Genomic DNA, 23019 nt, shown 5'->3' on the forward strand with positions numbered 1-23019 from the left:
AAGCTGGGTAATTTGCTGCGAACGATGGTCTGTTTGAGGTTAGGCGGCTGTTTGAAAGCGAGTAGTGGAGGCGTGGGGATGGCCTTAGCGAGGTGTTCGTCGTCATCGATGACATGTTGAAGGCTGCGAAGAACATGGCGTAGTTTCTCCGCTCCGGGGAAGTACTGGACGACGAAGGGTACTCTGTTGGTTGTGTCCCGTGTTTGTCTTCTGAGGAGGTCTATGCGATTTTTTGCTGTGGCCTGTCGGAACTGTCGATTGACGAGTCGAGCGTCATATCCCGTTCTTACAAGGGCGTCTTTCAGTGTCTGTAGGTGTCCATCGCGTTCCTCCTCGTCTGAGCAGATCCTGTGTATTCGAAAGGGCTTGTCCATAGGGGATGGCTTCTTTAACGTGGTTAGGGTGGAAGCTGGAGAAGTGAAGCATCGCGAGGTTGTCCGTGGGCTTGCGGTAGAGTGAAGTGCTGAGGTGTCCGTCTTTGATGGAGATTCGTGTGTCCAGGAATGAGACTGATTCTCCTGCTGTGATTTCCAGCCAAAAAAATTTTTTTTTGTCTGTTTTTTTGTTTTTCATACAGACCCCAGCATCTGCAATATTTGACCCCTTGTGACCCCACCTCATTGTTCTTTGATGTAATGTTTCCCTGACTGACCTGTTTGGACACCATTCACACCTTTGACTGCTGTGATTATCTCTCTGCCGAGGTGTGATAAATAGCAGTTGGAAAGGTTACCTGTAAACATCTGACATGATTCTCTGACTATATAAGCTGTGTCTTTATGCATTTCTCCACTTCACCTGAAGAAGGAGCAGCGCTCCGAAAGCTTGTGATTTCAAATAAAGCTGTTGGACTATAACCTGGTGTCGTGTGACTTCAGGCATTCAATGGATCCACCCAAGTATTTGTGGGTGTATTGTAATTATACGCAAATGATAGCAATACATTATACAACAAATTTCCTGTCATTTGCACCTTAGTAACAATGGGCGCTAGAACACTGTGTGTTCCGGGCATCCAGAGTTGTTATGGACTGCAGGGGGGGCGATTTAAAAATTAAAGGGCCACCAAGGCAGGAGATTTGAAAAAGTATTTCACTTTTTTTCTTATATATTTTGTTGGTGTCGTGGGCCATAGTACACTGACAGATGCCACAGCCATTTCCCCCCTCCCCACTTCCCCCAAAGGTGACCAAGCCTCACTGAAAACAGTACCAAATTTATTCTAATTATGCTGACCCCAGGAAACCAGATGGGATCAGGGGTGGAGGTCTAGAGCAAGTGAACATTACATCCTGCCTAAGTTATGCTGTCGTTGCCGTCAACAGGAATTTCTGCCCTGTTACTCATTTCTTAATTTTTTTTGTTCCCATTACCCTTTCCTATTCTAAAAGAGGTTCGGCTGTAAAACTTGTTATTCCAAGTTTTTTCCATAGGGTGGCACTGTTTCCAAATAGCAGTACAAGAACTGCTGTTATTCATGTTTGCTGCAGAGATGACACTGTAACCTCTGTCAGCCTGATACAACAAACACAGATGGAATAGATACTTGGCCTCAATTCTCCTCTGCCACCCTGCCTGAAATCGGACAGGAAAGGGACGGAAAACAGGGCAAAATTAGGCAGCGAGGCCGAATGCCATATCCCTGCCCCAACCTCAATCTCCTCCCTCGCTTCTGCCAGGATGGCTGCCGGCTGCCTCTTTCCTGCTTGCTGTATGAAAGTGCCAGCTTGGAGGCAGGTCCTTGCAAGCCACTCCATTTCCCTGTGTACTGCCATTATCTCCATGAACACTAGGAGAAAGGTGGCGGTAAAAGATCCCAGGGGTAGCTGCAGTAAGCCTCCAAGTCACTGCACAGAGGGAGAGGACATAGTCGTGGGCTCCTTCCTATTATGTCCGTGTATAATTGAGACACGGACAGCAGGAGTTGATTATAACAAGTCTTTACTGAATGGAGACAATCGGGAAACTGAAACTACAGAAGGTTGCTAGCGCCTTTTATACAGGGGTGGTCACTGCCGGTACTGCAGTCTGAGACCAGTTATTCACTTAAAGGTACATACACAACAATTCCTCCTCTTTTAGATAAACAGTACATAACATTCATTTAACAACTAAATGATAACTAATTACAATCACAATTACAGTTGCTAGATACATTGGTTGAGGTTAAGCAATTATAAGTTCAGTCTTTGAGGAGGCTTCCTGATTCTGTCTGGATAACGCCTCTTTGGGGTATCAGGTTCTTCTGGCAAGGTTGAGTCGGGATCAATGTCGTTGTTTGGTTCATCTGCGTCCAATATCACCGATTCTGCAGTAGATGCAATTGGTACGTCGGTTTCATCGCCAGGTGTATCAGATCGTGGTGTGGAGTTGACGTTTTCCAGTGACTCTAGAATCTGGTCAGCATAGCGTCTTACAATGCTCTCTCCAACGTCCACGGTATACATGAGAGGTCCTTGCCATGTACAAATCGTTCCTGGCTGCCATTTCTCTGTGCGGTAGTCCCGGGCCAAAACTGGTTGACCTATCTTAAAACTCCTGGTCGGCCTTTCATTCATATTCTGAAACTGCCTGTTCTCCACATCTCTTCGGACGTTTGGCTTAACCAAATCCAAGCGGCATCATAGTCTTCGATTGAAGAACATCATGGCTGGAGTTTGGTTGGTAACCGCATGTGTCGCATTCCGGTAGGCAAACAAGAAGTTGTCCACCTTGTGTTGTAGGGGTATATCTTCATTACACATTGCCTTGATAGCCTTCTTGAATGTTTGAACAAACCTCTCGGCCAATCCATTAGTGGCTGGATGATATGGGGCAGATGTGTAATGCTTAACACCATTGTTCTTTAAGAACCTCCGGAACTCTTCAGACACAAACTGTGGTCCATTGTCAGAGCAAATCTGTTCAGGCAGCCCATTCCTGGCGAATATGGTTCGTAAGATAGTTTTTTCTGTGGTGGTTGAGGACATTTTTATTACCTCTGGCCACTTTGAATGTGCATCCACCGCAATTAAAAACATCGAGTCCATGAAGGGACCAGCAAAATCAATGTGTACCCTTTGCCATGGAGATGAGGGCCACTCCCATGGATGTAGAGGGGCTTGTGGTGGGGCGTTTTGGACCTTCTGGCATCCTGTACAGCTCTTGGTCATCTCTTCGATTTCTCTATCGATTCCCAGCCACCACACAAACGCTCTGGCTAAGTTCTTCATTTTTACCCCTCCCAGATGACCCTCATGAAGCTCATTGAGCACTCTATCCTTCAATTTGGGTGGAATTACTACTCTGGATCCACACATCAAGGTTCCTCTGCACACTGACAGCTGTTCTCTTCTCGGCGAGAATGCTGGCAGCAGTGGTTCGCCATGTGCTGGCCATCCCTTCACCGTTAAATCATAGACCCGGGATAGTGTCGGGTCATTTCATGTTTCCTTTTCTATGTTTGCATTCGTCACAGGGAGACATTCGACTATGGTCAAGTGGAATATCTCCATTGGATCCACTGCAAGTTCTTCTTCCACCGTCGGCAACGGTAGGCGCGACAATCCATCAGCATTCCCATGCTGTTTAGTTCCTTTGTACTCAATGTCATATTGGTGTGCCCCTAGGAAAAGGGACCACCTCTGTAGCCGTTGTGCTGTCATTATCAGTACGCCCTTCTGAGGGTTGAAAATGGAGACAAGAGATTGATGATCAGTTAGTAGAGTAAATTTTTGACCGTGCAAGTAGTGATTGAACTTCTTCACCCCCCACACTAGGCTGAGGGCCTCACTGTCAATCTGGGCGTAGTTACGCTCGGCTGAAGTTAACGAGCGTGACGCAAAAGCTATCGGCCTCTCTAAACCATCAAGGAACTTATGTGACAGTACCGCCCCAATGCCATAGGGAGACGCATCACACGCCAGTCTTATCGGTAGCGACGGGTTGCAGTGAGCCAATACTTCTCTTGAAGTGATTAAGTCCTTACTCTTCTGAAAGGCCCGCTTACAGTCATTGCTCCATTTCCATGCTACTCCCGTTCGTAGTAGGGCGTTCAGTGGGTGCAGAATTGTGGACAAATTCGGTAAAAACTTATGGTAGTAATTCACCAATCCGAGGAATGACCTCAGTTGCGACACATTTTCAGGCGCTGGGGCCTGAACAACCGCTTCAATTTTGTCAGGGGACTTATGTAACCCCTCTTCATCAATCACGTGGCCACAATACGATATCTGTTTCTTAAAAAACTCGCACTTGGGGCGGTTGGCTCGTAGCCCATGTTCCCGTAGTCTAGTGAGCACCTGTTCTAGGTTGTTAAGGTGTTCACTGTCATCTTCACCTGTCACTAGGATGTCATCCAAGTAACACTGAGTCCCCGGAATCCCTTGCAGGACTTGTTCCATCGCTGATGCTACTCCGAATACCAGTCGATTATACTGGTAAAGACCTTTGTGAGTGTTTATCGTGAGATACTTCCTAGAGGATTCTTCAACCTCCATCTGCAAATACGCTTGTGCTAGGTCAATTTTTGTAAAACGCTTCCCTCCAGATAGTGAGGCGAAGATGTCTTCTATCCTCGGAAGAGGATATTGTACTGTGTGAAGGACTGGGTTCACCGTCACCTTGAAGTCCCCACAGATGCGAACCTTCCTTGGCTCCTCAGACTTATTGTTTTAACGTTTTCTTCGTGACAGGAACGATGGGTGTCGCCCACTCGCTCCAGTCTACCTTAGACAACACGCCTGCATTCTCCAGATTCTCCAGCTCTGCCTCGACAGCTGGGCGAATTGCATATGGTACCGGTCTTGCTTTGAAAAACTTGGGAATTCCATTCTCTTCTATTTTTATCGAGGCGGTTACGCCTTTAAGAGTGCCCAGTTCTTGTTGAAATACCTCTTTGGCGTTAGCTAAGATTGTTGACAATCGTCCAGGAGTGACGTCATCATCTATTTTACCATCCACCGTCATTGCCTGAATGGAGTGCCAATCTAAGCTTATCTTTCTGATCCATTCACATCCCAATAACGGTGGTCCACCATCTTGCAGTATGTAGAGATACAATTTCCGTATTGTCTTACCGTTGTATTCGACAGGCACCCTTATTTTTCCTCTGGGGTATACTTTTTGCCCCGTATACATCGTCAAGACGATGGATGTCTCTCTCAAGGGTATGTGTGAGAATAGCCGCTCATAGTCTCGTCGATTCATGACGGTTAGCGCCGATCCTGTATCCAATTCCATTTTAACTTGGGACCCTGCTATCGTGAGGGTGACCCAAATGGTTCGGTGATCCTCTTTTGCGATTACACTGTGAAGTTTGAGACAGCTTAGTCTCTTGTTCCCGGATTCACTATCGCTCATCTGGTCTTCGGAACTACTGTCCGTCATCTTTTGTACTTTCTTGTATGGTTCCTTAGTAGCCTTTTTGTTGTTGTTGGTCTTCTTCCCAGACCTGCAAACTCGTGCAATGTGTCCCATCTTTCCGCATTGCCTGCATATTTTGTCCTTGGACCAGCAGTCCTTCTGGTCATGGTTAGTTCTGCCGCAGCGATAACATTTTGCAAATCCCCGTGTCATTTCGTGGGTGCCGTATTCCTGTGGCTTTTGTTGTATTTCCGCAGCTCCCCTGGCTGCTGCTTCATACGATACTGCCACGCTGAAAGCCCTATCTAGCGTGAGCTCTTTCTCGGAGAGTAACTTCTTCTGTGTTCCTTCATTCAGGAGTCCACAGACAAATTTGTCCCATAGGGTATCTGCCAGTCCTGCTCCGAACTGGCAGTGCTTTGATAGCTTGCGTAGTTCCGTAAGGTACTCAGCATTGCTCTCATCTTTATGCTGAGTACTCCTGTGGAATTTAAATCTTTCTGCTATCAGTAGCGGTGCAGGGTTTAGGTGTTCCTGTAGGATAGCAACAATTTCGTTAAAACTCTTCGTCTTCGGTTTGGCTGGAGTAATCAGGTCCCGCAATAGGCCGTACGTTCTTGCGCCCATTAAGTTTAACAGTACCGATGCCTTTTTTTCATCGGCTATTTCGTTTGCCTCGCAATATACCTCGACTCTTTCCACATACGTGGTCCAGTCCTCTATTGCATTATCAAAGGCAGTGATACAGCCAGTCTTCGGCATCTTGGAAATCTAAAATGGCGCCTCCCGCGCTTTGCCTTCTTCCCCGATTTAACAAAATGGCGCCTCCCGCGCTTTGCCTTCTTCCCCGCTGGATTAAGATGGCGCCTCCCGCGCTTTGCCTTCTTACCCGCTGGATTAAGATGGCGCCTCCCGCGCTTTGCCTTCTTCTCCGCTGTTGCTAGCGCTGCTTTCCGCGGTTTCCATTGCAACCTGCAGCTCCTCGCGGTTTTCTGCGCGTTTAATATATATATATTTTTTAAATTATTTTCCCGTCGTGGAACAACCCTGTGGGACTCTTGCCTCCCTCTTCTCGGGTCCGTATGCTGCCCGGCTTCGTAGCACCAGCCGCGCCCTGTGTGCTCCACCCTCTCTCTCTCTCCTCTTCCCGACAACGCTGCTCGGCCCCGTTGCAAGCCACCCGCTCGAGTTCTAGACCGCCGCAGCCCAGGAAGGATCAGTGTACTACCTGCCACCAGCCCGATTAGCTGAAGCACCGTCAACAGGAACCAAGCCCCGCTCTCGACAGCTTCTCCTGCAATCTTCAACTCCGCTGACTCAGGGGCGGATGCCCACGGTCGACGTCCGTTTCTACTGCTTCTTTCTTCCTTCTGGCCTCGACCTCTGCTCACTTCGCTTCAGGAATGGATCCCAAGAGGTGGTGCAGACTGTAGGTAAGTTCGTATCTGCTCGTCGCCAATATTATGTCCGTGTATAATTGAGACACGGACAGCAGGAGTTGATTGTCTCCATTCAGTAAAGACTTGTTATAATCGGGAAACTGAAACTACAGAAGGTTGCTAGCGCCTTATATACAGGGGTGGTCACTGCCGGTACTGCAGTCTGAGACCAGTTATTCCCTTAAAGGTACATACACAACACTTCCCCTTCATAACAACCCTAACCACCAACTCTTTTTGGGGCCTCGATCTCAGCCAAGGCCTAAAATAATTTCCTCTCGGTGCTCCTCCACCCCTTTAAGTCCCCGGCTGCCTCTACAGGTGCTGTAGTGGTGGTGTCAGCAGAATTTTCAGGGTTGGTAGCAGCGTGTTCGCTCTTGGTGGTGTGGATCCTGCTGGGGGCCCACCCCACATGACAAATGAGCCCTGACCCAGAAGAACGGGTCGGGATTATGGTGGGGTCAGGGTGGCGGGCAGAAGTGCCTTCCTGCTACTACTCCGCCAGCAAGGGGTGAATCGAGCCCATCACCTGCAGAGCAGCAAACCTAGTTGGGAACAGAGAGGAGAGCCAGAATAACAACAGACAATGCTGGCAACACTCAGCAAGTCAGGCAGCATCCGCGGAGAGAGAAAAACAGAGTTAATGTTTCAGGTCAACGACCCTTCGTCAGAACTGGAAAAAGTTGGAGATGTAACAGATTTTTAAGCAGGTGTAGGGGCAGGGAGAGGGGGGAGGGGAGGGAAGAACAAAAGGGAAGGTCTGTGATAGGATGGAAGGCAGGAGAGATTAAAAGACAAAAGGGATGATGGTGCAAGGCAAAAGGAGATGTAATGGGACAAGTTAAGACACAAAAGATGACTCTAGATGAGGTGTAAATGGCAATGGCAGAATCATCAACAGCTGAGAGAAAAACATGAGAGAAAAAAAAAATATTTAAAAAAATATAAGGGCAGAGGTTATGATCTGAAATTGTTGAACTCGATGTTGAGTCCAGGAGGCTGTAAAGTGCCGAATCGAAAGATAAGGTGCTGTTCCTCGAGCTTACACTGAGCTTCATTGGAACAGTGTAAGAGGCAGAGGATGGAGAGATCAGAGTGGGAGTGAAGCGGAGAATTAAAGTGATAGGCGACCAGAAGCTTGGGGTCACACTTACGGACAGAACAGAGGTGTTCCACAAAGCGGTCACCCAACCTGCGTTTGGTCTCCCCAATGTAGAGGAGACCGCATCGTGAGCAGCGAATACTGTATATTAAATTGCAAGAAGTACAAGTAAATCGCTGTTTCACCTGGAAGGAGGGTTTGGGGCCCTGGACAGTGGAAAGGGAGGAGGGAAAAGGGCAAGTGTTGTATCTCCTGCACTTACACGGGAAGGTGCTGAGAGAAGGGGTGTTGGGGGCGATAGAGGAGTGGACAAGGGTGTCGTGGAGGGAGTGCTCCCTTCGGAATGCCGAAAGGAGAGGGGAGGGGAAGATCTGTTTGGTGGTAGGATCACACTGGAGGTTGTGGAAATGGCGGAGGATGATCCATTGAATGTGGAGGCTGATGGGGTGAAAGGTGAGGACAAGGGGAACCCTATCGTGGTTCCAGGAGGGAGAGGAAGGGGTGAAAGCAGAAGTGCGGGAAATAGAATGGACACGGTCAAGGGTCGTGTCAACCATGGTAGAGAGGAATCCTCAGTTGAAGAAAAAGGAAGACATATCGGAAGCACTCGTGTGAAAGGTGGCATTGTCAGAACAGATGCGGCGGCGATGGAAAAACTGGGAGAATGGCATAGAGTCCTTACAGGAAGCGGGGTGGGAGGAAGTGTAGTCCAGGTAGCTGTGGGGAGTCAGTGGGCTTATAGTGAATGTTTGTCAATAGCCTATCCCCAGAAATGTAGACAGATAAGTCAAGGAAGGGAAGGGAAGAGTCGGAGATGGACGATGTGAAGGGTGGAAATTGGAAGTGAATTAAAATTTCCAGTCCAGGGCGAGAGCAGGAAACGGCACCGATACAGTCATCACTGTACCGGAAAAAGAGGTGAGGGAGGGGACCCAAGTAGGACTGGAACAAAGAATGTTCCACATATCCCACAAAAAGGCAGGCATAGCTCGGACCAATGCGGGTTCCCATAGCAACACCTTTAATTTGGAGGATGTGAGTGGAATCAAAGGAGAAGTTGTTCAATGTGAGAACAAGTTCAGCCAGGCGGAGGAGAGTGGTGGTGGATGGGGACTAGTTGGGCCCCTGTTCAAGGAAGAATCAGAGCGCCCTCAGGCCATCCTGGTGGGGGATGGAGGTGTAGAGGGATTGGACATCCATAATGAAAAGAAGACGGTTGGGGCCTGGAAACTGTTAAAGTGGCATCGGGCGTCGGAAGAGTCGCAAATGTAGATGGGAAGAGAAAAATTAGTCGAGATAGGAAGAAATCAGTTCCATGGGGCAAGAACAGGCTGAAATGATGGGTCTACCAGGGCAGCCCTGTTTGTGGATCTTGGGAAGGAGGTAGACTATGAGGTTGACAGCCATGGAGGGAAGATCTCCAGAGGAGATGAGGTCAGTGACAGTCTTGGAAACAATGGCTTGATGTTTGGTAGTGGGGTCATGGTCCAGGGGGAGGTAAGAAGAGGTGTCAAAGAGTTGGCATTCAGCCTCCGCATGGTAGAGGTCAGTTCGCCAAACAACCTCTTTAATGGGAGAGGCAGATATAAGGAGTGGCGGGGAGAAGCCCCAGACTCGCAGAGCAGCGAACCTGGTCGGGAACAGAGAGGAGAGAGAAAAATAAAATCCAGGAGTGACATCACAGGATAGCTGGTAACTGATTGGTTGGTAAAGGTCACATCGGATTTTTTTGCTCTTCAAGTTAGGGGCCGGGGTTAAATAGCTGGCGAGGAATTAAGCAGGAACTTGAAGATTAGTAACAGTTAATAGTATATTAAATTAGTTACTGTTATATTATATTAATAACTTGAATCAGATGCATCTTAGTCTTAAGTTTCTGTAAGTTAGTTAATAGTCTATTAAATAGAGGCATGGCAGGGCAGCTCAGTCCCACGGAATGCACATCCTGTGCCATGTGGGAAATCCAGGACACTTCCCGTGTCCTGGACAACCACATGTGCAAGAGGTATCGTCTGCTGGAGGAGCTCGAGCTCCGGGTTTTGGAGCTTGAGCAGAAGTTGGCATCACTGCAGTGTATCCATGAGGCTGAGAGCTTCGTGGCTAGCACGTTTCAAGAGGTGGTCACCCCACAGATAAGGAGTGCGCAGGCAGAGAGGGAATGGGTGACCGCCAGACAGAGAAGGAGGACTAGACAGGTAGTACAGGAGTCCCCTGAGTGTATCTCGCTCTCCAACCAGTATTCGGTTCAGAGTACTGGTGAGGGCAATGGTTCCTCTGGGGAGTACAGCCAAAGCCAAGTCCGCGGCACCACGGATGTCTCAGCTGTACGGGGGGGAGGAAGAAGAGTGGGAGAGCAATAGTGGTAGGGGATTCGATAGTTAGGGGAGCAAACAGGCGTTACTGCGGCTGCAGACATGACTCCAGGATGATATGTTGCCTCCCAGTTGCCAGGGTCAAGGATGTAACTGAGCGGCTGCAGAACATTTGGAGGGGGAAGGGTGAACAGCCAGAGGTCGTGGTCCATATTGGTACCAACGACATAGGTAGAAAGAACAATGCGGTCCTGCAGGCAGATTTAAAAAGCAGGACCTCAAAAGGTAGTAATTTCCGGATTACTCCCGGTGCCACGTGCAAGTGAGTATAGAAATAGGAGGATAGAGTAGATGAATGTGTGGCTGGAGAGATGGTGCAGGAGGGAGGGCTTCAGATTCCTGGGGCATTGAGGCGGATTCTGGGGGAGGTGGGACCTGTATAGGCCGGACAGGTTGCACCTCAACAGGGCCGGAACCAATATCCTCACGGGACGGTTTGCTAATGCTGTTGGGGAGGGATTAACTCATTTGGCAGGGGATGGGCACCATGCTGTAACATTAGAAAGGGGAAATAAAGTGCTCAAAGAATTGGGAGAGGCAGAGAGCACTAAAGTAAGAAATAATAAGGTATTAGGTGAGGTCCAACGGTGAAGGAATAAGCCATATAACCTATTCAGAAAAAGACACCATTCTATGAAAGAATTCTGGCCTTATTAAAACATGACAAACTGGGTTTGGAAATCTAGAAACCTAACGATGAAATAGCTGTGATAGCATTCTGACTATTGAGATAAGATAAGTTGTTGACACTGAATCAATAACCTTATTGAAACAGAAGGTTAAAGGCTCCTGAAGTCTGAACCTTTGGGAACAAGACAATAGTTACCCGGTACAAGGTGTTCTAATTTACACCTCGTAAAGGAGCACATAAAAGTAACAAACATCTGCCTTCATAAAAATGATACCAAGTAAAGCGCACCTGCTGATTACACCATTTTTTATGATAAATTTAGAACACCTAGCAAAGAGACATGGTTCCGTAGTGCTACAGCTGAGGTGACTAAGAACTGCAGGGGTCAGCAGAAAAATGACTAGAGATAATTAGCTTACATCAGCAGAAAACCTTAAAGGAAATACTACTGGAAAAGGGTATAAATATTGAACTCTCAAGTGGGATAATAGACTTGCTTAAAGGGGCAAAGCGATTCTCAGCTTCAGAGCTAGCTCTGTAAGTCTACAACTCTTTGTACCTCGGGGATCAAGGTACTGTATTTGATTTTGGTGGATATCCTGAATAAACTTTAAGAACTGTAAAACTGTAGCAAAGTTAAGATTTGAGAGTAAGGATCTCTGATAAGATTGTAAAGCTTTCTCTTTTTGGAACTGTTAATGTTGCGATTGACTCACCGACTGTAAATTATATGCCGATTCTTTAATAAATCTATATATTTTTAGAATTGTCTCACATAATACTTCTGTATCAAACTCACAAACTCAATCTCTGTACACTCTTTGGTGAGGAGTTGTAGAATTCTGGGGGAGTTTTCCAGACCCTCATAATATCCGGAATGTTACAGTCTAGCTAAACTTATTAAAAGTGCTATCTGGAGGATGGTAACATTTTCAGGTTGTTCCTTTCCTTTAGGGAGAGAAAGTCCGGACCTTTAGACCCAATTAAGCATCTTTAGGATTCGGCTACCTCAAACGTTAGTTGAAAGTGAATATCTGAGGAATACGCCTGATCCGGGGTAGCCCTAAAGGGGCTAGGACTAGTAATTATCCTTTCACAACTAAGAGAGAATACAGGATGGTCTAAGATGGGTTTACAGTGTATGTATGTGAACACACGAAGCGTAGTAAACAAGGTAAATGAGCTACAGGCACAAATAGCCACATGGGAATATGATATGGTAATAACTGAGACCTGGCTCAAAAAAGGACAGGATTGGGTATTAAATATTCCTGGTTATAAGGTGTTCAGGAAAGATAGGGAAGGAAAGATAGGAGGTGGTGTGGCAGTATTGGTTAAGGAGAATGTTACAGTGCTGGTGAGGGAGGATGTCCTGGAGGGGTCAAGGACAGAATCTATATGGCTAGAGTTAAGAAATAATAGAGGTGCCATTACACTACTAGGTGTATTTTATAGACTACCAAATAGCGGGATAGATATGGAGGAGCAAATTTGCAGAGAAATTACAGAGAGGTGCAAGAACTATAGAGTAGTATGTCCTCCTTTTGTGCATAAACTTCTATTATTCTATTATTTCAGCTGCTCTGATACACCTCCTAGCAGGCAGCTACAGGTAGAGACTTGGGAACAGGTCATGTTGGGCACAGTACGATACAGGAAGACCTAAAGAGTAGGGATGGGGAGAAATAATAAAATAACACACACATCCACACAAAAATTAAACTGCTCCAACAAAAATCATAAACTAACACACACATATACACAAAAACAAATCTGATGTCAGAAAAACTGCATGGTGGTGTTTGGATTTGCAACACACTTGAACATTTCAGATGCCCAGGCATTGTGCCATTATCAGGCTTTGTGCATAGTGTTTTAATATACAGTGCACTGGAAAAACAACATTATTTGCTTGCTTTCTCTCACTCCAAAAATCCACACCCAGTTTGAAAATTGGGCCATCAGTTTCAGAAGAAATTACTGAAGCAAAGGAAACAGGTAGCAGGAACAATACCCAAGGAACAAAGGGATGGCATAATTCATTGTGCTGTTCCCAGCGCTGTCGTTACCTTTGTCGCACTTGTATCCAGCGTAGCCTGGTTTGCAGTCACAGCTGAAAGAACCCCATTCTCCTAAACACTTCCCATGAATGCCACAGGAGAATGTTCCAGCGCTGTGGCAGACTCCATCAGTCACGGCGCAGCCTGGGGCGCTGTTTAGGAACTCTGCAGGATTTCCCAGGTCGTACACCTAGCGTCAGAGAGAAATTGCCACTTTAGGATTTTCACATGAAGCTTGAATGTTATTGTAGCACCATATAAATGGGAAACTTTTCAAATTAAAAACACAGTTACTATTTAGGGTACAAATTAAATCATCTAATCTTAAATAATTGTAATTGACACTTACAATAAGCATGAATGAATATTGACGAGGATTGAATATTTCACCTCTCAAGCATGTAGAATTTCTAGAATACCAACAAGGATGTTGGTATTATTTAAATTTTTTGTAACTTAGATTTTCCTCCCTTGTCCCTCTTTCAATCTCTCCATCAAGTCGGAGGGCAGGGATGTGACCTGTTGCCAGGTCTCTGCCAGTGATACCCTGGAACTGCCTGTGAGGGAGTGAATGAGAACAGCGTCTAATCTAATTAAAAAGGAAAATAATTTCAAGTACAATAGCACTAGGTGAAGTGTGGTCAGCCGGAGCAGAGTGCAGCTACATGCTCACACCCTCCTGCAGCCTGACTCCATTGCTCGTATAGTGATAGAGCTGACAGATTCAATATCACCTCTGTCACTCAAACTGATATGAAGGGGGTTAGGAACAGCTGGGTTAAGCGTGCATGAGAGCAATTTTGAAAAATAGGGGCTAGCTGCCAGTAATTTAACACACTCGCCTTTCATCTCTGGAGCTTAAGTTCCTATCAAGTTTATGCCGATGGGATAAAGAGCTCCTTTGTTTATTGGCTCATTTGAGTTTGAGTGCTGACGTTAGTTTGGGCAATCAATAATCCAATGCCTGGTGAGTACTGAACCACAGTGAAAAATAACTGTCCACAATTCAGTAGCAAATTAGCAATCTTACTCAGAAAGGTTACTGGGATGACTAGTGTGAGAAGTGAAAAAAGTTACAGTGGTGTAGTGGGAAGATGAGCAGATGGGAAGATCTATGGAAAAGGGACAGGGTTTGTTGGGCCTTTTCACAAAAATTCTTGTGTTCCAGGGGTAGATTTTCAATTTGCCAGCTGAGTGTTAAACTTGCATATTGTCCACCTCTTATACAAACCACCTGCATTTTATTTCCATTGAAATCAATTAAATGAAAATCAGGCAGTTTCGATAATGGGCAGCTAATCCGCAACAGCAGTTTTAGGACTGGAGGGCAAGATAAAAATCTACCCTTATATATAGTAATATAAAAGTACCTTTCAAAGGGATGAAGGTAGATTATTACTGATTTTATATAAATACAAATAAAGCACAACATTTTTTAGGATCCTAAGGGAAGTGGAAAGTCTCAATCCTCAGCCAACATTGCCTCAATAAGTTACGAGATAGCAGCAACTATTCACAGCAGAGAGTGCTTACCTTACTATCAACAATCAGATTCCTTATACAGCCCATGAATCCTGTGAAACGCATTTGGTCATTGCGATATGGCACGGACTCCTTGAGTCCACCCAACTGAAGGGGTTGGTAAACATTTAGAAACCTGACAGAGAAAAAAGCAGCTCAGGATGTTTCCTCAGCAAATCTGAACAACAGTACAAAAATTGAAAGGATAAAGCAAACCAGGACAGAAAATCCTTGTTTCAAAATCATTAAAAAAAAAAATTGATGCCACATTCAAATCAACCTTGTCCAGCCTTTGACTCGCTTGACAGTTCAAACATAACTTTGTGTTTAAATCATTGTCCTGAAGATGGTACATCTGCTTGACCATTTTCCTTTATGTAGGGCCACCACTATATACTGCTGTGCACAATTCCAAGTGCAAAAAATAGTTTGACTTTTAAGAAAGATGATGCCATGAAGATAATGGCCACACAATTCTGCATTGTGGATTGTGTCCCCATTATGCCAGCTAGGCAGGACTGTGTTTGCTGGTGAATTGTGCTGAAAATCGCGGGGTCAGCTCATTTTAATATGCATTAGTGGGAGAAGAATGCAACTCCTGTGCAACACAGGAGTAAATCACTGTGGGCCGGGGGGCGGGCACTATTGGTGGGGAGGTGGGGGGCGGAATGGAAGGAAACTTGTTGCTGCAGAGTTTAAAAGCATGAAGCAACTTAAGATAGCAGCAAGTTTTTTGGAGGTACAGCAGATAAGTGGTGCACATTGTGCTGTTTGGAAGGTGCCCACAGTTACCTACAACCATGTGCAGAGCTGTTCTATTACTTGATCAGGTCATTGTGCATATGGTGGTATAGCTCATCCACGGCTTATTTAGTGAAACAAAGTCACAGAAGGCAGAGCACCTCACTCAGTTCCCCATAAGATTTGCTGTGTCTGGATACTTGTTGTGAAGGGGTAATAGTGAGTTGGCCTCATGTTTCCTTTGATGCTGCCTCACTCTCCTTGGCTCCCTTCTGTTTTCCACTTTTCCTTTTTTTCTCCATTAGAATACTTTTATAAATCACTGGTTAAGCCTCAACTGGAGTATCGTGCCCAATTCTGGGCACTGCACTGCAGGAAAGATGTCAAGACCTTGGAGAGGGGTGTAGAGATGATGTACTAGAATGTTACCAGGGATGAGGGACTTCAGTTATATGGCAAGACTAGAGAAGCTGGGGTTGTTTTCCTTAGAGCAGAGAAGCTTAACTGGACCAGTTATATCAGTACCGTGGCTATAACAGCAGGGTGAGTACTCTGCAATGAGCAGCTCAGATGCAGACCATCAAAGCCTCTCCACCATTTATGAGGCTCAAATCAGGAGTATGATGGAATATTCATCACTTGTCTGGATGCATGAAACTGCAACAACACTCCTTTATGTGATTACATAACAAAAGTGTAGAGAGGGAATAATTTGATATAATATTTATATCTTAAAAATGATAAATGAACTTCTCCATACTTGGGGCTTCATTTGGTGAGTAACTCCTAGTCAGAAACAAAGATATTCTGAAAGGTTCCAGCAAGAGAATGGAGAACAGTGCGGCCCACTGACATTTCACTGTGAAATGAATCATATGTAATAATAATTGAATGTACAATGCTGCAATCTAGTATCCAGGGGTGTTTGCTAATTTAACAGACCAAGGATTATTATACTTCAAAATACGTGATCATATTGTTTACCTCGCTTCTCCAGGGGTTTCTCCAGAAACTTCACAGACATTGCGGTCCATTTCTGACAAGCCTCTGCCAGTGCCTTCCTTCTCGTTCACAGCAGCACCAGTGCAATGGTCAAGGATCATTTTCACTCTCTATAACGGTATTCAAAATTAAGATTTATTTGAATAATGTTCTACTGTATAGCACATAGTCTTTGATGGGAACAATGTCATCCTTGGGAGTCAGTAACCACAGAATGATAAAGGTTATCTGGGAATCCGGAATACCCAAGACCTGGAGGCAAGTATATAAATTGAAAGGGGCTAATTTCACTGAAATGAAGGATTTATTTGTTTTGGGGCAGGTTGTTTAACAACACATCAGTAGAAGACAAGTGGAACACCTTTAAAGGAGTAATGCTGACCATATAGGATAAATATGGGGTAAAAATTGGGCGCTACCCTCGCCAGGGTGCTAATTTTAGTGCCCCCGTGGCCGATTTTCCCAGGTAGCGCCCCGAGAGGGAAGAGGGGCGCTACTGGAAGTGCCCCGCGTCCCTCTTGGGGTGCTGCGAACCTAAAGGGGAGGGGCCTGGTGCAGCATGTCCCGGCGCCCAGTTGGACCACCAGGGAATCGAGTGTGCCGGCAAATGAGCCCAGCACTCAAGAGAAGTGCCGGGCTCACGGAGAGCAGCCGGCACCCCGCGGGGGGGCTTCACGGGGGCCGGGGACAGCAACGGGGACAGGTGCTGGCAGGCGGCCAGCAACAAAAATGGCTGCCCGCCACCTCTCCTTTAACTAGCGCCGCCCTGACCCCGGCGGACATAGCGTCTGGCGGTAAGTCGGGGGCGCCACCCAATATTACAGCTGGGGTGCGAGCAGGGCGCTGCGCACGACGATGACGTCATCGCCGGCGGCACAGTGCCACTAACGGTTAGCGGCACCGCTAACCTCCCTCTTAGGGTGCTAACGGGAGACACAAATCAACCGAATTTAGCCCCCTATATACCTAAAATCAATAAACTTACACTAAACGAGTGTGACCCTAAATGGAATGACAAATAAATTCACAAACAAATTTAAGGAGGAAAAATTACCTCTACAAATTCTGCAGGGAAAATGGGAAAAGGGTTCACCAGGATGAAGCAAATGTAGAAACACATTGAAAGGGTGATCAGAGGCAAAAGGAGTTCTAGATAAAAGGAGCAGCAGCAGATGCTAAACACAACAGTAAAACTTTCTCTCAGTATGACAACAGTAAGAGGGCAGTCAGAGAGGAGGTGAAAACCATAAAAGATGAAGTCAGGTTTGAAACTGAATATGAGCACAAAACAGTAAATATTCTGAATAATTACTTCTTCCAAATATTCTGAAGGTAAGATGTAGGCAATACACCCTCTCCAAACAAAGATAGGACAAAAGCACTTGCTACAAATTTTGGGTTGCCGCTTGATATTCTCTCAGGTTCAGCATCGTAGTAATAATTCCAGGAATACCTTCTCATATAAGCAAACACTGATGAATATTTAAGGAATCAGTTGGTGCCTAAGCAAATTCTGCTTCTAAATATTCCTGTACAATCAAACATACCTTTCCGTCACTTATTATGTCCAGCCTGTGCCAATGCTGGTCTGCAACAAAGACATCAGGTGGCAACTGGAGATGGAGTGATCCTGAACCATGGCTAATGCTGAGTGAAGGAACTCCATTCCTGAGCTCTGTGGGCGAAAAAGTGACAACTTAGAACGTGAGTGGACATAGATCTTAAAAACTCAGATTTTGAAAAGAAAATACTGATTGCTCAAAAGCTTTACCCTCAATTAAAAATGGAGATATTCAGTTTACTCAAAATATAAGAATGGTGCTAAAGAGTAAATATAAAAGATAAAATCCCTAAACTATTGAGACGTGTTTTTAAATTGGACATTGAGGTTCGAGTGGTAAATGAACTTTTCTTGTTTATTCCAACTATATGAATAATGGAGAATTTGTCCAGTTCTCCAACCCTATTGCTTAGTCATTGCTAAATGTCTTGTGTATTAGGGAGCGCAAAAAGGGCTCCCACTCGATCACTGGCCAATTATTGCTGCTGAAAGCCTGCATGAAAGGGCACTAGGTGAGGATGGGAGCCAGGTTTGGCTTTAATGATCCTCAATATTCACTGTCCAGGATGACACAACAGAAATTAGAGGACCACTGCTGTCCAAGGAACTATAACCCATCAAGATTCACAACTTTTCGGAGGAAAAGGCATGGGGAGAAATTCAGAATGAAACCAAATATTAAAAAGTTATCAAGTTTAAGGCTAGTAAAAAAAAAAATCTGGTTGAATTATGTTCTATAATTATAAAATATTCATAAAATGGAATTTCATATTCCTTCTGTGCCCGACATTCATACTGTGATAAAAATAATAACTTCCGGGAAGTTATGTCATCACTTCCTGTGAACTGTGAACTGTGAACTATGAACTGTGTACATACCTCACTTCCTGTCATGTGTCACTTCCTGTTGGACTGGTATAAATACTGGTCTGTTCAGTATTGGAAGAGGCTTCTACCAGAGGCATGGTAAAGACCTCTCTTGTATATAGTGTGTTTATAAGTTACTTAAAGCTTACTTTAAAGTTACTTGATGGTAAGCCTCCTTTTTCTTACATCAATTTAAGTAACTTAGTATTTACACTCACGAATACAAGACCTTCGGACAAACTCGGAATTAAGGATCCAGGGAACCACCCATCATGGAGAAAATCCTTAGACCTATTCGTCTGGACTTGGACCCGAATGCACCAGCAGCTGGCAGGGTATGGAAGCATTGGTACCGTACTTTTGAGAATTTTCTGGATGAATGTGAAGTGGATGCTCCTGCTAGATTGAAGATACTTATCAATTATGTGACCCCAAAAGTGTTCGAATATGTTGATGAATGGGATAATTACGATGAGGTGATTCGGGCACTTAAGAAACTGTATGCCAAGACCCCAAATGAGGTCTATGCTAGACATCTACTGGCCACAGCCCGACAAGGGCCAGGGGAATCAATTGACGAATTCCTGCAAGAACTTCGCAGGCTCAGCATAGATTGTAACTTCCAGGCAGCCTCAGCTGAGCTGTACCGCCAAGAAATGATTCGTGATGCTTTCATCTGCGGGATTGCCTCTCCATTTATACGCCAGCGTCTACTAGAAAGTAAAACACTTGAGCTACAAAAAGCTTTTGACCTAGCTTGTTCACTGGATTTGGCAAAGAGAAATGCAGACCTCTATCAGCTGCCCAGATCTCGATCTGCTGCTGTAGCTGCAACCAGACAATTCAAGCGGTCTCAGGTGAACCCTATCATGGGGGAATCTAATTCTGATAATTCTGATGAAGAAGAGGAGGACGACCCCACTTTAGCAGCCTCTTGGCAATCTAGGAAGGAATGCTTCTTTTGTGGAGATGCTTTTCACCCTAGGAAAACCTGCCCTGCTCGCAATGCAATCTGCAGTTATTGCGGGAAAAAAGGACACTTTGCTAAAGTTTGCCTATCAAGGGCCTCTACGAGGGCCAATCCAGCTAAGGCCTACCGAACTGCCCCAATTAGGGCCTATCAAGATGCTCCAGCTAGGACCTATCAAGCTTCCTCTCGAGCTCTCTCCCGAAGAAGCACACCGAGAGTTTTAGCCACTCTCTGTGCAACGACACCAATTACAGCTGCTTGCCCACAGAACCTGTCTCATGCTGCCACAAAAATTTCAATTAAAGGGCATACCTTAGATGCCTTAATTGACTCAGGAAGTACTGATAGTTTCATTAAGGAACAGATTGTTGCGAAATTGAAACTACATGTCTTCCCATCGGACCAGGCAATTGCGATGGCCCAGTCATCACTTAATACCAGAATCTCCGGCTTTTGTGTTGTTGATATGACACTTCATGGTCGTATGTATCCCTCCACCCGACTTTCGGTGCTCAAGGACTTATGTAGTGATCTCCTCTTAGGACTGGACTTCCAAAAACAGCATAAGAAACTCACCATTGAGTTTGGTGGATCCAAACCCGGACTTACTATTTCTAATATACCGTCTAAATTACCATTTTGTGCATTATCAGCAGCTTCACTTGATGAACCCTCATTATTTGCCAGTATTCCGCCTCAATGCCAACCGATAATAACGAAATCGCGGCGCTTTAATCAGGAAGACCAATCTTTTATTGCGGCTGAAATCTCTCGACTTCTAGCAGAGGATATCATTGAACCATGTTCGTCGCCCTGGCGGGCTCAAGTCGTCATTGTCAAGAACCCTCTAAAACCTCACAAACAGCGACTATGCATCGATTATTCGCAAACCATCAATCAATATACCGACTTGGACGCCTACCCATTGCCACGCATTGATGATATGGTTAATAAACTGGCCGAATACAAAGTGTTCTCAACTTACGATTTAAAAAGTGCCTATCATCAGTTACCCTTGAAGGTCTCAGATAAGCAGTACACAGCCTTTGAGGCTAATGGACGGCTGTACCAATTTCGTCGCCTCCCATTCGGGGTTACTAATGGAGTGGCTGTCTTTCAACGGGCAATGGATGGCCTGGTTAAGCAGGAAAACCTAAGGGACACTTTTCCCTATCTTGATAACATTACCATTGCAGGTCACGATCAACAGGAACACGACTCCAACCTCCAAAAATTTCGGGATGCCCTCCATCGCCGTAATTTGACCCTGAATGAATCCAAATCTGTTGAGTCGCAACCGACCATCAACATCCTTGGCTACTGCGTAGGCAATGGTATCATTAAGCCAGACCCAGAAAGACTTCGCCCGCTCCAAGAGCTCCCGTCACCTAAGAATCCGGCTTCTTTACGTCGGGCTCTCGGTCTGTTTGCATACTACGCTAAATGGATTCCTCATTTTTCGGACAAAATCCAACCCTTGCTGCATGCTAGATCATTTCCACTGGGAACAACGGCTGTTGCAGCCTTTAACCTTCTCAAAAAACAGTTGGAGAAAGCGGCTCTTCACTCCATTGATGAGAATCTCCCTTTCGTGGTTGAATGTGATGCCTCGGAGGTGGCGATCTCGGCTACTCTGAATCAGGAAGGTCGTCCTGTAGCATTTATGTCCAGGACCTTACAAGGTGCCGAGCTACATTATCCTCCGGTTGAGAAAGAAGCCACAGCCATCATAGACGCAGTACGGAAGTGGAACCATTTTCTAGCTCGCCAGCACTTTACATTGATCACGGACCAACGATCAGTCGCCTTCATGCTCGATAATCGAAAACGAACCAAAATTAAGAATAATAAAATACAACTTTGGAGGATGGAACTGGCCTCTTTTGGTTATACCATTCTCTATCGGCCTGGCAAGGAGAATGTGGCCCCGGACACCCTCACACGGGCATTCTGCTCCACTATGTCATCCTCCACCCTCATGGATGTCCACAATGGTTTGTGCCATCCTGGCGTTACGCGCATGCTACATTTCGTACGATCACGGAATCTCCCTTTTTCCACTGGAGATGTAAAGAAAATATGCTCAGAATGCCGGCTTTGTGCGGAATTAAAACCTCAGTTCTTCCGCCCCTCAGATGGTATACTCATACATGCAACCCAACCGATGCAACGACTTAGCATCGATTTTAAGGGCCCAGTGCCCTCTTCAACTCGGAACACATATTTGCTCGCCATGATCGACGAATATTCACGTTTTCCGTTTGCCTTCCCCTGCTCCAATATGCTGGCGTCCACCGTAATCTGCTGCCTTGAGCAGGTATTTTCTCTCTGTGGCATGCCGGCTTATATTCACTCAGATCGGGGTCCATCCTTTATGTCGAGGGAACTCAAGGACTACCTCTCAGAACGGGGAATTGCTACAAGCAAAACAACACCATACCATCCCATCGGAAATGGGCAGGTAGAGAGGTATAACGGTATCATCTGGAATTCCATACGTCTCGCTTTAAGATCTCGGGGCCTACCAGACCAGCAATGGGAAACAGTGCTTCCGGATGCATTGCACTCTATACGGTCCCTGCTTTCTACAGCCACAAATACTACACCTCATGAGCGGTTCTTTGGATTCCAGCGTCGCTCATCTCATGGGACATCACTCCCGTCATGGCTAACTACTCCTGGACCTGTATTACTCCGAAGATACGTTCGGACGTCTAAAAATGACCCTCTTGTAGACGAGGTCGAACTAACCGATGCCAACCCCACCTATGCAAACATACGATATTCCGACGGCCGAGAATCTACCGTATCATTACGGGATCTGGCTCCCTGCCCACCAGGACCTAGTGGGACATCGGGTGATGGCATTTCACCAGGAAACTCTTGGGACCTATCGGGTACCCCTCTCCAGGATCCTGATCGGACACCAACTAGCTTGGTGCCGGTAGAACCCCGTGCTCAAGGTTGCGACCCTCCCAGTACCACGCATGAAAGTACTGGTCTGCCACAGACCAGCTCTGCACCTCCCTCTGAACAGAGGCAGTCTGACTTTGAACCTATTGGGGCTCGTACTCGAAGCCATGATCTCCCCGACCCTTCACAGGGCAATCCAGGCCACACGGACTCTGGCCAATGGCCAACCGCATGTAAGCGGACCAGCGACCCTCTACGACGGGAATCCAAACGGGTGCGACTCTTCCTTGTTCGGCGGCTGCGGACCAAAAGGTAGACCACAGCCTCCTAAACCTGCAGGAGGGAAGAATGTGATAAAAATAATAACTTCCGGGAAGTTATGTCATCACTTCCTGTGAACTGTGAACTGTGAACTATGAACTGTGTACATACCTCACTTCCTGTCATGTCACTTCCTGTTGGACTGGTATAAATACTGGTCTGTTCAGTATTGTAAG

The 23019-nt window shown here is 45.9% G+C and overlaps 1 protein-coding gene across 1 annotated transcript in view; it reads right to left on the minus strand.

Annotated features, from left to right (window-relative positions):
- LOC147114741 (neural-cadherin-like) overlaps positions 1-17878 on the minus strand; it is a 40717-nt gene extending 22839 nt beyond the window's left edge. The window contains exons 1-4 of the mRNA XM_085992634.1: positions 17759-17878; positions 16194-16321; positions 14481-14604; positions 12957-13137 (exon numbers count right to left, since the gene is read on the minus strand). Coding sequence (XP_085848760.1) covers positions 12957-13137; positions 14481-14604; positions 16194-16312 — 424 coding nt within the window. The 5' untranslated portion in view covers positions 16313-16321; positions 17759-17878. The remainder of the gene's footprint in view (positions 1-12956; positions 13138-14480; positions 14605-16193; positions 16322-17758) is intronic.
- Positions 17879-23019: the final 5141 nt, after the last annotated feature.

The sequence above is a fragment of the Somniosus microcephalus genome, chromosome 7 (assembly GCF_052327205.1).
Source record: "Somniosus microcephalus isolate GS21.2 chromosome 7, FLI_Smic_1.0, whole genome shotgun sequence".
NCBI lineage: Eukaryota > Metazoa > Chordata > Chondrichthyes > Squaliformes > Somniosidae > Somniosus > Somniosus microcephalus.